General features: G+C 45.0%; 1 protein-coding gene across 1 annotated transcript in view; it reads left to right on the top strand.

The window, feature by feature from the left end:
* The window catches only part of LOC139413194 (receptor-type tyrosine-protein phosphatase T-like), a 497,128-nt gene that overhangs the window by 413,384 nt on the left and 69,580 nt on the right, over positions 1-14,164 (top strand). Inside the window, exon 22 of the mRNA XM_071160294.1 lies at positions 8,021-8,108. Within this exon, the coding sequence (XP_071016395.1) occupies positions 8,021-8,108 (88 nt within the window). The remainder of the gene's footprint in view (positions 1-8,020; positions 8,109-14,164) is intronic.

The raw sequence follows: 14,164 nt of genomic DNA on the forward strand, positions 1-14,164 counted from the left end.
CTGACTGTTACTTTTGATTTTGACCTTCCCCCCTTTGATCAGGGACACATTATTCAATTTCTGTTTGTCACATGTCTGTGGAACTTGTTCAGTTTGTATCTCAGTTGTTGAATATTGATATGTTCATACAAATATTTACACATGTTAAGTTTGCTGAAAATAAACGCAGTTGACAGTGAGAGGACGTTTCTTTTTTTGCTAAGTTTATAATGGAGAACTTTCCACCCCTACTCTTGTTCTGCAAACCCACAACCTTCTGGCCCGCAGCCCTGTGCATCACAATTCCTGTGTCGCCCTTCAATGATGACAGGACGAAGAACAGTTTCAAAAACTGCATATCTAAGGCTCTGGTCTGTCCAAGAAGTGAGGGTGAACGGTAGCCATGTTCTCTACTATCCACTTTGTTTTAACTATTATTTTGGGTATACTGTAGGGGAGGGTCACTTGTTTTTTTTTAATTGTTCAGGGAGGGCTTAGGTAAAATATATTTTTCTGAAGGGAGGGCCATCCATTTTCACTTCAGAGAGGTCCGATGTAACCCTTATTTCAGTCCCTTAGGCATAATATCATCAGAGTGGTTAAGGTTAGGGTTATGTTTAAAATATTTTAAGAAGATAAATGTTGAAATAGGTGGGGTTAGCCATAATAATTATTACTCTGTGGCTGTGTTAAGTAGTGATGATTATACAGATGTAAAATATTGCCATTCGGAGAGCAAGATTTTTGGGTGCAAAAGGAGAAATCCATGTGGGAATGCAGTTTATTTGTGAGAGTAACTTCTGAGTCTTGTAGTAAGTAAATCTGCAAAACAACACAAAAATCTCTGCTCTCTAATTAATATTTTGGTGCAACAATGATGTTCTGCTCGCTCAAAGTCACACTTGCATCTCAAGTTTAATTTGCGCGTCCTGCTGCCCTCGATCACATTCTGCTCTCTCGATTGTTCTGTGCGCTCGCCGCACTCATCTTCTGCTCGCGGGACCCATCCTCTGTGCTCTCGAATCAGCTTTTGCTTGCTTAATGTTTCATCTTGCTCGACAGCACCATCTTGCACGCAATGGACTTTAGAGGCTGATTTTACAGCATAAGAGATGCCCCTGTAAATTTGGCCTTGCTTTGTTCCGGCTGTGTCCTGGCTGTTTCTTTCAGGGGGGGCTTGCCGTCAGCCTGCCAACACACAAACAAACTGCTTTATTCCATGGTGAGCCCAAGCACAGGAACCTATCTGATCAATTAAATGGAAAGTTAGTCTGACTGCCAAGTACACTACTTTTGACTAGGTTTCATAAGGCTCTGGTCAAAAGTAGTGCTCAATGTTGGGAATATAGTGCCATTTGGGATGCACACTTTGATTACTAATGTAGGCTTGCCATTGTAAAACCATAGAGTTCCTGTATTAATAACAAGCATTCAATTTCAACCATCTGTCATGGTGAAGTCCAGGTTGAGTATGCATTCAAAATGCCACAAATCCATCTATTTTATTTATGCACAGCAATTATGCTGTCAGGTTGAAGGGAATGCCATAGGTCTATTTCAGTGCAAAGCTCTTTCTAGAGTTACTTGATTAGATGAGAAACGTCCAGAAGTACACTAAATTGTAAAAAAATGTGGACACCTGCTTGTCGAATATCTCATTCCAAATTCATTGTCATTAATATGGAGTTGGTCCCCCCTTTTCTGCTACAACAGCATCCACTCTTCTGGGAAGACTTTCCACTACATGTTGGAACATTGCTGCGGGGACTTCCATTTAGCTACAAGAGCATTAGTGAGGTCGGGCACGGATGTTGGTCTGACTCGGAGTCTGCGTTCCAATTCATCCCAAAAGGTGTTTGATGGGGTTGAGGTCAGGGCTCTGTGCAGGCCAGTCAAGTTCTTCCACACCAATCTCGACAAACTATTTCTGTATGGACCTCGTTTTGTGCACGTGGCATTGTAATGCTGAAACAGGAAAGGGCGTTCCCCAAACCATACCCCGTTCAAACTCACTTAATCACAGAATAGTTTAGCATGTCTTTGTATGCTGTAGCTTTAACATGACCCTTCACTGGAACTAAGGGCTGTAGCCCAACCATGAAAAACAGCCCCGAACATTATTCATCCACCAAACTTTACAGTTGGCACTGCATTGGGGCAGGTCGTGTTTTCCTGGCATCCTCCATAAACCCAGGTTCTTCCGTCGGACTGCCAGATAGTGAAGTGTGATTCATCACTACAGAGAACGCATTTCCACTGTGATCTTAAGCTTGTGTGCGGCTTCTTGGCCATGGAAAGCCATTTCATGAAGCTCCGGACGAACAGTTCCGGCGATTCCATTTTGTGGCTGAGCCGTTGTTACTCCTAGACATTTCCACCTCACAATAACAGTTCTTACAGTTGACCGGGCCAGCTCTAGCAGGGCAGAAATTTGACGAACTGACTTGTTGGAAAGGTGGTATCCTATGACGGCGGCACGTTGAATGTCACTGAACACTTCAGTACGGGCCATTCTTCGGCCAATGTTTGTCTATGAAGATTGCATGGCTGTGTGCTCAATTTTATACACCTGTCAGCAACGGGTGTGGCTGAAATAGCCGAATCCACTAATTTGAAGGGGGTCTACAATTTATATAGAGAAACAGAAAGCTCTGAGAATATACCCATCAATCATCCTCAGTGTGTCTTGCTGTACAGTATATCTGTTAGTGCAATTTCTGAGTGGTGTGGACCTGAGCCAGTGTTGCCGAGTAGCTCTATTTCACGCTCAGGAAGAAGACAGATGTGCCATGATGGAGTAGAATTCTCAGGGTCTTTACTCTCACGGCTGCCAGCGTTGTTACAGAGGGCAGAGAGAGAGCCATTTATGCCACGGCCAATCACGACAGAGATGGGCAACAGGATATTACAGCTCTAACAGGAAGTAATCGGAGGGAGTGGATTACAGACTTCCCTAAGAAGGCATTCACCTTTGACCTTAATAATAAACTCCCGGTTTGGGGGCAAGACAGTAAATCAATTTTTCAGTGGACTGGGCAATGAGGAATCAACGTCTGGTAAATGGGTCAAACGGTATGTTGTTGTCTGCAAGTGAAGCTGTGCAAGAGAAAGCTTGTTGTATCGGCAGTTTAGCATAGATATCCTTTAATGCATGCTAAAGGACAATTCTGCATTAATTAGGCGGCGGTGACAGATTTGCCCCTATGTTTTTTTATACAGGAATGCAAAAATAGCACACAGTCCATATGGCCTCCCTTGAGCAGCCTGTTAACCACACAAACACTCTCTTCTTAGCCAATTACAGCCATCAAGCGTGCCACTTTACATTTTCTGTACAGTTGAGATGATCCAGCGAAGGACAAACAACTCCATTTTAGTTGCATTGCACTTTGTTAGGTTCTCTGTACATTTGAGTGTATCCAGAGAAGGACATAACAACTACATTTATGTCACATTGCATAGGACATCATTAGGCTCCTATAAAATTGGAGAACATTGCCAGATTCCCGGAATCCAGAAATTAAAAACGCAATTCAATAATATTCAAAAATGCATTGAACTTAGTAGAACATTCATGAATTTGCCAAACATTATCATTAGACATTAACAAAATGCATCAGTGACTCAGTGAAATATTTTGTTCTCCCCCTGAACAAGGCAGTTAACCCACTGTTCCCAGGTAGGCTGTCATTGTAAATAAGAATGTGTTCTTAACTGATTTGCCTTAATTAAGCAAATGTAAACAGGAAGGCCCCCTGTCTGTTTGTCTACCACCTTGTGTAGCTATTAGCATTGGTGTTAATGTAATGACAACCCTCTTCCAGTAAATGGAAAGGCTTTCCAAAAAACCTGCTAGAATGATATCATGGTTATTTGCATCAATCCGATGGCCATTTGTTTTGCAAACTTTGCAATCACATGAGCACTACAGAAACATTGCTAACCAAACAATGGTCACTGGCTGGTGCACTCTTGCAATTAAAGGGTAACTACAGAGGAAAATCGTATGTAAAAATTGATACTTACAACATCCAATTTTGTGATTTTTGAAAGCGAAAACCTAAAAAAAATAGAAACACATGAACCTGGATGAACAAAACAGAACTAAATACAAAAAATATATATATAATGTCAGCTCATATTTATTGCAGTGCTTCTGACAAACTGTATATTTGAATCTTCATCCTTCTCAATGTCTCAGTCATAAACATCTACTAAAAGCCATCTTTTTGTTGAGCAGTACATCCATCAAATGACTGACGCGGTAGTACATTGACAATCAAAACAAGTGTTTTAAAAGCATTACAGTGGGCATAGAGAAGACGAACGAGCTGATCACTGACTACAGGAAATGGAGAGCCGAGAGCGGGTTGAGAGCTTCAAGTTCCTCGGTGCCCACATCACTAAGGATCTATCATGGTCTTAAAACACCAATACAGTCGTGAAGAAGGCATGACAAACGCCTCTTCCCCCTCAGGCTGAAAAGATTTGTCATGGGCCTTCAGATCCTCAAAAAGTTCTACAGCTGCACCATTGAGAGCATCTTGACAGTCTGCATCACCTCTTGGTATGGCATCTGCTTTGCATCCGACTGAGGGTAATGCACTACAGAGGGTAGAGCGGCAGGCCCAGTACATCAAGGGGCCCATGCTCCCTACCATCCAGGACCTCTATACCAGGCGATGTCTGTGGAAGGTCCTAAAAATTGTCAAAGATTCCAGCCGCCCAAGTCATAGACTGTTACCTTTGATAATGATGCACAAAGTCTAGAACCAACAGGACCCTGAACAGATTCTACCACCAAGCCATAAGACTGCTAAATAGTTATTCCTGATAGCTATTTGGTTAACTTTACCTTTCTGCATTGATCCTTTTCACACAAACCTTTTTGACTAATCATATACGCTTCGGCCACGGTTTACTATCTGTCAATGTATTCCTAGTTGTATGTACACACAGTTGAAGTTGGACGTTTACATATACAGTACCTTAGCCAAATACATTTAAACTCAATTTTTCACAAGTCCTGACATTTAATCTTAGTACATTCCCCGTCTTAGGTCAGTTAGGATCACTGCTTTAATTTAAGAATGTGAAATGTCAGAATAATAGTCGAGAGTGATTTATTTCAGACTATATTTATTTCACCACATTCCCAGTGGGTCAGAAATTTACACACACTCAGTTAGTATTTGGTAGCATTGCCTTTAAATTGAACTTCCACAAGCTTCCCACAATACGTTGGGTGAATTTGGCCCATTCCTCCTGACAGAGCTGATGTACTGTAACTGAGTCAGGTTTGTAGACCTCCTTGCTTGCACACACTTTTTCAGTTCTGCCCACAAATTTTCTACAGGATTGAGGTCAGGGCTTTGTGATGGCCACTCCAATACCTTGACTTTTTTGTCCTTAGGCCATTTTGCCACAACTTTGGAAGTATGCTTGGGGTCATTGTCCATTTGGAAGACCCATTTGTGACCAAGCTTTAACTCCCTGATTGATGTCTTGAGATGTTGCTTCAATATATCCACATAATTTTCTTGCCTCATGATGCCATCTATTTTGTGAAGTGCACCAGTCCCTCCTGCAGCAAAGCACCCCCAAAACATGATGCTGCCACCCCTGTGCTTCACAGTTGGTATGGCGTTCTTCGGCTTGCAAGCATCACCATTTTTCCTCCATACATAACATAACGATGGTCATTATGGCCAAACAGTTCAATTTTTGTTTCATCAGACCAGAGGACATTTCTCCAAAAAATACGATCTTTGTTTCCATGTGAAGTTGCAAACCGTAGTCTGGCTTTTTAATGGTGGTTTCGAGCAGTGGCTTCTTCCTTGCTGAGCGGCCTTTCAGGTTATGTCGATATAGGACTCGTTTTACTGCGGATATCGATACTTTTGTACCGGTTTCCTCCAGCATCTTCACAAGGTCCTTTGCTGTTGTTCTGGGATTGATTTGTACTTTTCACACCAAAGTACGTTCATCTCTAGGAAACAGAACGTTTCTCCTGCCTGAGTGGTATGACGGCTGCGTGGTCCCATGGTGTTTACTTGTGTACTATTGTTTGTACAGATGAACGTGGTACCTTCAGGCGTTTGGAAATTGCTCCCAAGTATGAACCAGGCTTTTTTCAAAATAAAATATTCTTAGGTCTTGGCTGATTTTCTTTTGATTTTCCCATGATGTCAAGCAAAGAGGCACTGAGTTTGAAGTTAGGCCTTGCAATACATTCACAGGTACACCTCCAATTGACTCAAATTATGTCAATTAGCCTATCAGAAGCTTCTAAAGCCATGACATCATTTTCTGGAATTTTCCAAGCTGTTTAAAGGCACAGTCAACTTAGTGTATGTAAACGTCTAACCCACTATAACTGTGATACAGTGAATTATAAGTGAAATAATCTGTCTGTAAACAATTGTTGGAAAAATGACTTGTGTTATACACAAAGTAGATGTCCTAACCGACTTGCCCAAACTATAGTTTGTTAACAAGAAATGTGTGGAGTGGTTGAAAAACAAGTTTTAATGACTCCAACCTAAGTGTATGTAAACTTCCGACTTCAACTGTATCTACCTCAATTACCTTGTACCTTGGTCTGAGAGTCCTTTAGGTGCCTTTTGGCAAACTCCAAGTGGGCTGTCATGTGTCTTTTACTGATGAGTGGCTTCCTTCTGTCCACTCTACCATAAATGCTGGATTGGTGGAGTGATGCGAAGATGGTTGTCCTTCTGGAAGGTTCTCCCATCTCCCAGAGCTCTTGGTCACCTCCCTGATCTTGGCCCTTTTCCCCCGATTGTTCTGCTTGTTCGGGTGGCTAGCTCTCGGAAGAGCCTTTGGTGGTTCCAAAGTTCTTCCATTTAAGAATGATGGAGGCCACTGTGTTCTTGGTTACCTTCACTGTTACAGATATGTTTTGGTACCCTTCCCCAGATCTGTGCCTCCACATAATCCTGTCTCGGAGCTCTACGGCCAATTCCTTAGACCTCAAGGCTTTGTTTTTGCTCTGCCATGCACTGTCAACTGTGTGACATTATATAGACCGTTGTGTGCCTTTCCAAATCATGTCCAATGAATTTAATTTACCACAGGTGGACTCCAATCAAGTTGTAGAAACATCTCAATGGATGATCAATGGAAACAGGATGCACCTGACCTCAATTTCGAGTCTCATAGCAAAGGGTCTAAATACCTATGTAAATAAGGTATCTGTTTTTTGTTTTTTTAATACATTTGCTAAAAATTCTAAAAACCTATTTTCGCTTTGTCATTATGGGTTATTGTGTGTAGATTGATGAGGCAAAAAAAGATTTAATCAATTTCGAATAATACTGTAACGTAACAAAATGTGGAAAAAGTCAAGTGGTCTGAGTACTTTCTGAATGCACTGTATTCCATTCCAGCCATTACAATGAGCCTGTCATCCTACAGCTCCTCCAACCAGCCTCCTGTGATATACTGATATGCCTATTAATGAGGTATTCAATATACAGTATATGGTTAGCAGGCGAGTCCTAACATGGACCATTAGTGAAAAGTGAACAATACATGATGAGCAAGACTCTTTCATCAACAAGTTCTTTGAGTCAACAAATCAAAACATTTCAAACAGAGAGAGTTTGTGGCTGGAGGAATGGTACCTTTCAAGTAGTATCGACTTTTGTTTTTTAACACGTAAAACTTTCATCTTGTTATGCTACATTTCACTGTATCATAACAAAGTTATGTCAGTAATCATTGTTTTACATTGTACAACCCTTTTGCATACTGGTTCCTCCAATGTTAGCGGTTTTATACTATAGAATGGTTTTACTGTATGTTCTCAAGTAAGTTGTTATTTTGACAGCAAAGTTGTTATTTTCACTGTGTGTGTGTGCGTGTGTGTGTGTGTGTGTGTGTGTGTGTGTGTGTGTGTGTGTGTGTGTGTGTGTGTGTGTGTGTGTGTGTGTGTGTGTGTGTGTGTGTGTGTGTGTGTGTGCAGGTTTGTGTACACACTCTGGCCTGCAGCAATGTTTGATAGTGTATGATGTGATTTCAGGGTCTGACGGAAGGACAGGCGGCCCCATGGGAGACTGCCAAGAAGGATGAGAACCGCAACAAGAACCGATATGGCAACATCATCGCTTGTGAGTACCGAAGTGACACAGATACTGAGCTAGACAAGGGTGTTTGGTGGATTTGCTCAAGCCTTTTCAAAGCTCAGGAGTCTCCTGTTCTCATGGTAGACTTGCTTGACCTGAGGCCGCCTTTGACATCACCAGACTGGAGGGTATGTGTGTAGAGGGCATCTCATAGGCCCCAAAACCACACTTAGCAAAGTTGGCTACATCACCCTCACCATTGATTGACACCATTATCTCTTCCTCCCCATACACACGCAACCTTGCCCCCATTCTGGACTCTACCCTATCCTTTGACCACCACATCCGACAAACTGTTAAAAATTGTCATTATTCCACCTCTGCAATACTGTCAAAGTCAGGTCCTCCTTCTCCCATCCTCCTGCTGAAGCCCTCATCCACGCATTCGTCACCTCTCGTCTGGACTACTGCAACTCACTACTTTCCGGCATCAACGCAAGCTCCCTCCATAAGCTCCTAACAACTTCTCACCCACAATAATTCCTGGCATCACATCACCCCCGCCCTCTGTGAACTCCTTGTCTCTGTGAACGCCGCTGTCTCCTTTTTATATATATTTTTGTATTTATCTAACCATTATTTAACTAGGCAAGTCAGTTAATAACAAATTGTTATTTAGAATGATGGCCTACCTTCTGATCCTCCTTCTGACCTACAAAGCCTTTCACCACCTTCAGCGACAGGGCCTTCTCCAGGGTTACTCCAAGGCTCTGGAACTCCCTCCTTCCAGCCATCCGTGAATCTGAGTCCATCACCATCTTTCAGTCCTTCCTAAAGCCCCACCTCTTCACCTTGGCCAACCCCTAAGCTCCCCTGTGTAACGGTTTTCTTGGTGAGAAGGAGAGTCGGACCAAAATGCAGCGTGTGGTTTACGATCCATGTTTATTAATAATACGAAACACGAATCTCCAATACAATACTACAAAACAAAACGTAACGAAAACCTAAACAGCCTATCTGGTGAAAAACACATAGACAGGAACAATCACCCACCAACACACAGTGAAACCCAGGCTACCTAAATATGGTTCCCAATCAGAGACAATGACGAACACCTGCCTCTGACTGAGAACCATATCAGGCTGAACATAGAAATAGACAAACAAGACATGAAACATAGAATGCCCACTCAGATCACACCCTGACCAATCAAAACATAGAAAATACAAAGTAAACTATGGTCAGGGCGTGACAGTACCCCCCCCCCAAGGTGCGGACTCCGGCCGCAAAACCTGAACCTATAGGGGAGGGTCTGGGTGGGCATCTGTCCGCGGTGGCGGCTCTGGCGCTGGACGTGGACCCCACTCCATGACAGTTTTAATCCCCCTCCTAAACGTCCCTAAATAGGTTACCCACCACAATGATAACATGGGACAGAGGGACAGCTCGGGACAGAGGTAACTCGGGACAGATGGGTAGCTCAGCACTGAGAGGAAGCTCAGCACTGAGAAGAAGCTCAGCACTGAGAGGAAGCCCAGGCAGGTAGTAGAAACTACCAGAACCTGGCTGGCTGGCGGTTTCAGCAGATCCTGGTCGACTGGCAGATCTGGGAGAATCTGGTCGACTGGCGGATCTGGGAGAATCTGGTCGACTGGCGGATCTGGGAGAATCTGGTCGACTGGCGGATCTGGGAGAATCTGGTCGACTGGCGGATCTGGGAGAATCTGGTCGACTGGCGGATCTGGGAGAATCTGGTCGACTGGCGGATCTGGGAGAATCTGGTCGACTGGCGGATCTGGGAGAATCTGGTCGACTGGCAGATCTGGAAGAGTCTGGTCGACTGGCAGATCTGGAAGAGTCTGGTCGACTGGCAGATCTGGAAGAGTCTGGACGACTGGCAGATCTGGAAGAGTCTGGACGACTGGCAGATCTGGAAGAGTCTGGTCGACTGGCAGATCTGGAAGAGTCTGGTCGACTGGCAGATCTGGAAGAGTCTGGTCGACTGGCAGATCTGGAAGAGTCTGGTCGACTGGCAGATCTGGAAGAGTCTGGTCGACTGGCAGATCTGGAAGAGTCTGGACGACTGGCAGATCTGGAAGAGTCTGGACGACTGGCAGATCTGGAAGAGTCTGGACGACTGGCAGATCTGGAAGAGTCTGGACGACTAGCAGATCTGGAAGAGTCTGGACGACTAGCAGCTCTGGCTGCTCCATGCTGACTGGCTGCTCCATGATGACTGGTAGCTCTGGCTGCTCCATGCTGACTGGCTGCTCCATGCTGACTGGCAGCTCTGGCTGCTCCATGCTGACTGGCTGCTCCATGCTGACTGGCAGCTCTGGCTGCTCCATGCTGACTGGCTGCTCTGGCTGCTCCATGCTGACTGGCTGCTCCATGCTGACTGGCTGCTCCATGCTGACTGGCGGCCCTGGCTGCTCCATGCTGACTGGCGGCCCTGGCTGCTCCATGCTGACTGGCGGCCCTGGCTGCTCCATGCTAACTGGCAGCTCTGGCGGCTCCTTGCAGACTGGCAGCTCTGGCGGCTCCTTGCAGACTGGCAGCTTTGGCGGCATCCTGCAGACAGGCAGCTCTGGCGGCTCCTTGCAGACTGGCAGCTCCATGCAGACTGGCAGCTCCATGCAGACTGGCAGCTCCATGCAGACTGGCAGCTCCTTGCAGACTGGCAGCTCCTTGCAAACTGGCAGCTCTATGCTAACTGGCAGCTCTATGCTAACTGGCAGCTCTATGCTAACTGGCAGCTCTATGCTAACTGGCAGCTCTATGCTAACTGGCAGCTCTATGCTAACTGGCAGTTCTGAACAGGCGGGAGACTCCGGCAGCGCTGTAGAGAAGGAAGGCTCTAACAGCGCTAAACAGGCGGGAGACTCCGACAGCGCTGGAGAGGAGGAGGGCTCCGACAGCGCTGGACAGGCGAGGCGCACTGTAGGCCTGATGCGTGGTGCTGGCACTGGTGGTACTGGGCCAAGGACACGCACAGGAAGCCTGGTGCGGGGAGCTGCTACCGGAGGGCTGGGGTGTGGAGGTGGTACTGGAAAAACCGGACCGTGCAGGCGCACTGGAGCTCTTGAGCACCGAGCCTGCCCAACCTTACCTGGTTGAATGCTCACGGTCGCCCTGCCAGTGCGGAGAGGTGGAATAGCCCGCACTGGGCTATGTAGGCGAACCGGAGACACCGAGCGCAAGGCTGGTGCCATGTAAGCCGGCCCAAGGAGACGCACTGGGGACCAGCTGCGTAGAGCCGGCTTCATGGCATTAGGCTCGACGCTCAATCTAGCCCGGCAGACACGCGGAGCTGGAATATACCGCACCGGGCTATGCACCCGCACTGGAGACACCGTGCGCACCACTGCATAACACGGTGCCTGTCCGGTCTCTCTAGCCCCCCGGTAAGCACAGGGAGTTTGCGCAGGTCTCCTACCTGGCGTAGCCATACTCCCTGTTAGCCCCCCCCCCAAGAAATTTTTGGGGCTGCCTCTCGGGCTTCCTTGCCAGCCGTGTTCCCTCATATCGCCGGCTCCTCTCTCCGGCTGCCTCAGCTCTCCTAAGTGCCTCCACCTGTTCCCATGGGAGGCGATCTCTTCCAGCCAGTATCTCCTCCCAAGTGTAACAGCCCTTGCCATCCAAAACGTCCTCCCATGTCCATTCCTCTTTACGCTGCTGTTGCTGCCTGTTGACACGCTGCTTGGTCCGTTGGTGGTGGGTGATTCTGTAACGGTTTTCTTGGTGAGAAGGAGAGTCGGACCAAAATGCAGCGTGTGGTTTACGATCCATGTTTATTAATAATACGAAACACGAATCTCCAATACAATACTACAAAACAAAACGTAACGAAAACCTAAACAGCCTATCTGGTGAAAAACACATAGACAGGAACAATCACCCACCAACACACAGTGAAACCCAGGCTACCTAAATATGGTTCCCAATCAGAGACAATGACGAACACCTGCCTCTGACTGAGAACCATATCAGGCTGAACATAGAAATAGACAAACAAGACATGAAACATAGAATGCCCACTCAGATCACACCCTGACCAATCAAAACATAGAAAATACAAAGTAAACTATGGTCAGGGCGTGACACCCTGACTCTCTCCCACACACACACAAAACCTGCTCGCTCACTCATACACATCACACTCTTTTCCCTTCTTTATAAGAACTTTATTTGTATTGTGCTTTTCAATACAAATAACAAACTGCTTCACATCATAAAATAATAAAATTAAATAAAAGTACTAACAAAAACAAGTGGAAGGATGAATACAATTTTTTTTTAAAAGATACCTAATTCAAATCATGCATTCAAATCGTATTTTTACTGTAAGTGTATCTTCAGGAGGCACATAAAAAGGTGAATCTGCATGCCTGATATCCTCTGGCAGACTATTCCAAAGTCTAGTAGCAAATGGCCAGTCTCCTTCCATTTTAGTCCTGGAATAGTCAACAGTGCCCTGCCAGAGGATCTTATGCTGCATCCTGGCTCTTAAGGATGTAAAATATCTTAAGATATAGGATGGGGCTTATCCAAGCCTAGCCTTAAACGTGATTAATACAAATGTTTTGTTTATTCTAAAAGTGACTGCTAGCCAGTGCAGAGAAGCTGAAAAGTGGTTACATGGTTACATTTCCTGGTGCCTGTGAAAAGCCAAGCATTTTGAACTAACTGTAAACAATGGAGTGATTTCTGGCTGAGATAGGTATACAAAGAGTTACAGTGATCTAGGTTTGAGGAAATAAAAGCATCTATACATTTCTTCAGATCATGGACTGAGATAAAAGACTTGACTTCAACTTTATTTCTTAGATGATAAAAGCAAGACTGGACAACCTTTTTTACTTGCAGCTCGAGGTTTAGGTCAGGGTCAAAGAAGACACCAAAGATTCTGGCTGTAGGCTTTGCATTTGTTAACAAATGACCACACTTATCTACAATCGGAATACTGGCAAGGTGAGGGGAAAAAATACAACAACCTCTGATCTTTTCATTATTAAGCTGGAGAAAATTGTCAGACATCTAATATCTGATGTCAGCAAGACACTAGTGAAGGGCAGCTACACTAGATTGGTCACTGGGTCTGATTGGTAAATAGAAAGGGAGATACCTAGTCAGTTGTACAACTGAATGCCTTCAACTGAAACGTGTCTTCCACATTTAACCCAACCAGAGAGGTGCGGGGGCCTGCCTTTATCGACATCCACGTCTTAGGCGACTGCATAGCAGTGAAACTGTGTGTTATGATTGCGGATGATGTCACCAAGGGGTAGCATACACTGGAAAAAGATGATCGGGTCCAGAATTGACCCCCGAGGGACACCAAAGTGAATAGGTGCTGGGGACGATACTGAAATACTGAGAAATGTCTGCCACATAAATATGACCTGAACCAGCCAGAGATTCCCACCCACCTCTCCAGCCAGTCAACAAGGATAATATGATCAATAGTGTCAAACTGAGATCCCAAAAAACTAGAATCGAGCATTCAAAGGCCTTGACAGCCAACACAAGGTCATTACTAACTTTCAATAAAGCAAGGTTGGGTTTTTTAAGGACAGATTCGACCAGACCAGTTTTAAAGTTGGCTGTTCAGGGAAATATTTACAATAGATAGAAAGTTTGGGTCAACAGTAGGCATAACATCTTTCAGTAGTCTAGTAGGGACCACGTCCAAGGGGCAAGAGGAGGTCTTCATGTGAGCAATAGTATCAAGGAGGGGCTAAAATGCTCCTGAAAGGAGCAAAAGGAAGTAGTAGACGGTCTCAGAGTAGTTGCCTCAAGTCCCTCCTGACCAGAAATGCTAGTATGGTGCCAGCTACTGTCATTCTAGAATCGAATAATTTCTATATTTTCTGTAAATAGTTGTAAAAACAGTTAGCAGAGATCAGGGGATGCGAGCCTGTCACTGTTAAGCGTGGGGCACTAACAACATGCTCAATTGTCTCAAACTGAATTTTTGAGTTGTGGGAATCCTCAGAGATCAGGGTAGAGAAGTGATTTACTTTTGCATTTTTAACAGTAACATTGACATTTCTCATCAGATCCTTCATTATCTCATAAAAGCCTGGTCGTTAGAGCATTGC

The sequence above is a fragment of the Oncorhynchus clarkii genome, chromosome 7 (assembly GCF_045791955.1).
Source record: "Oncorhynchus clarkii lewisi isolate Uvic-CL-2024 chromosome 7, UVic_Ocla_1.0, whole genome shotgun sequence".
NCBI lineage: Eukaryota > Metazoa > Chordata > Actinopteri > Salmoniformes > Salmonidae > Oncorhynchus > Oncorhynchus clarkii.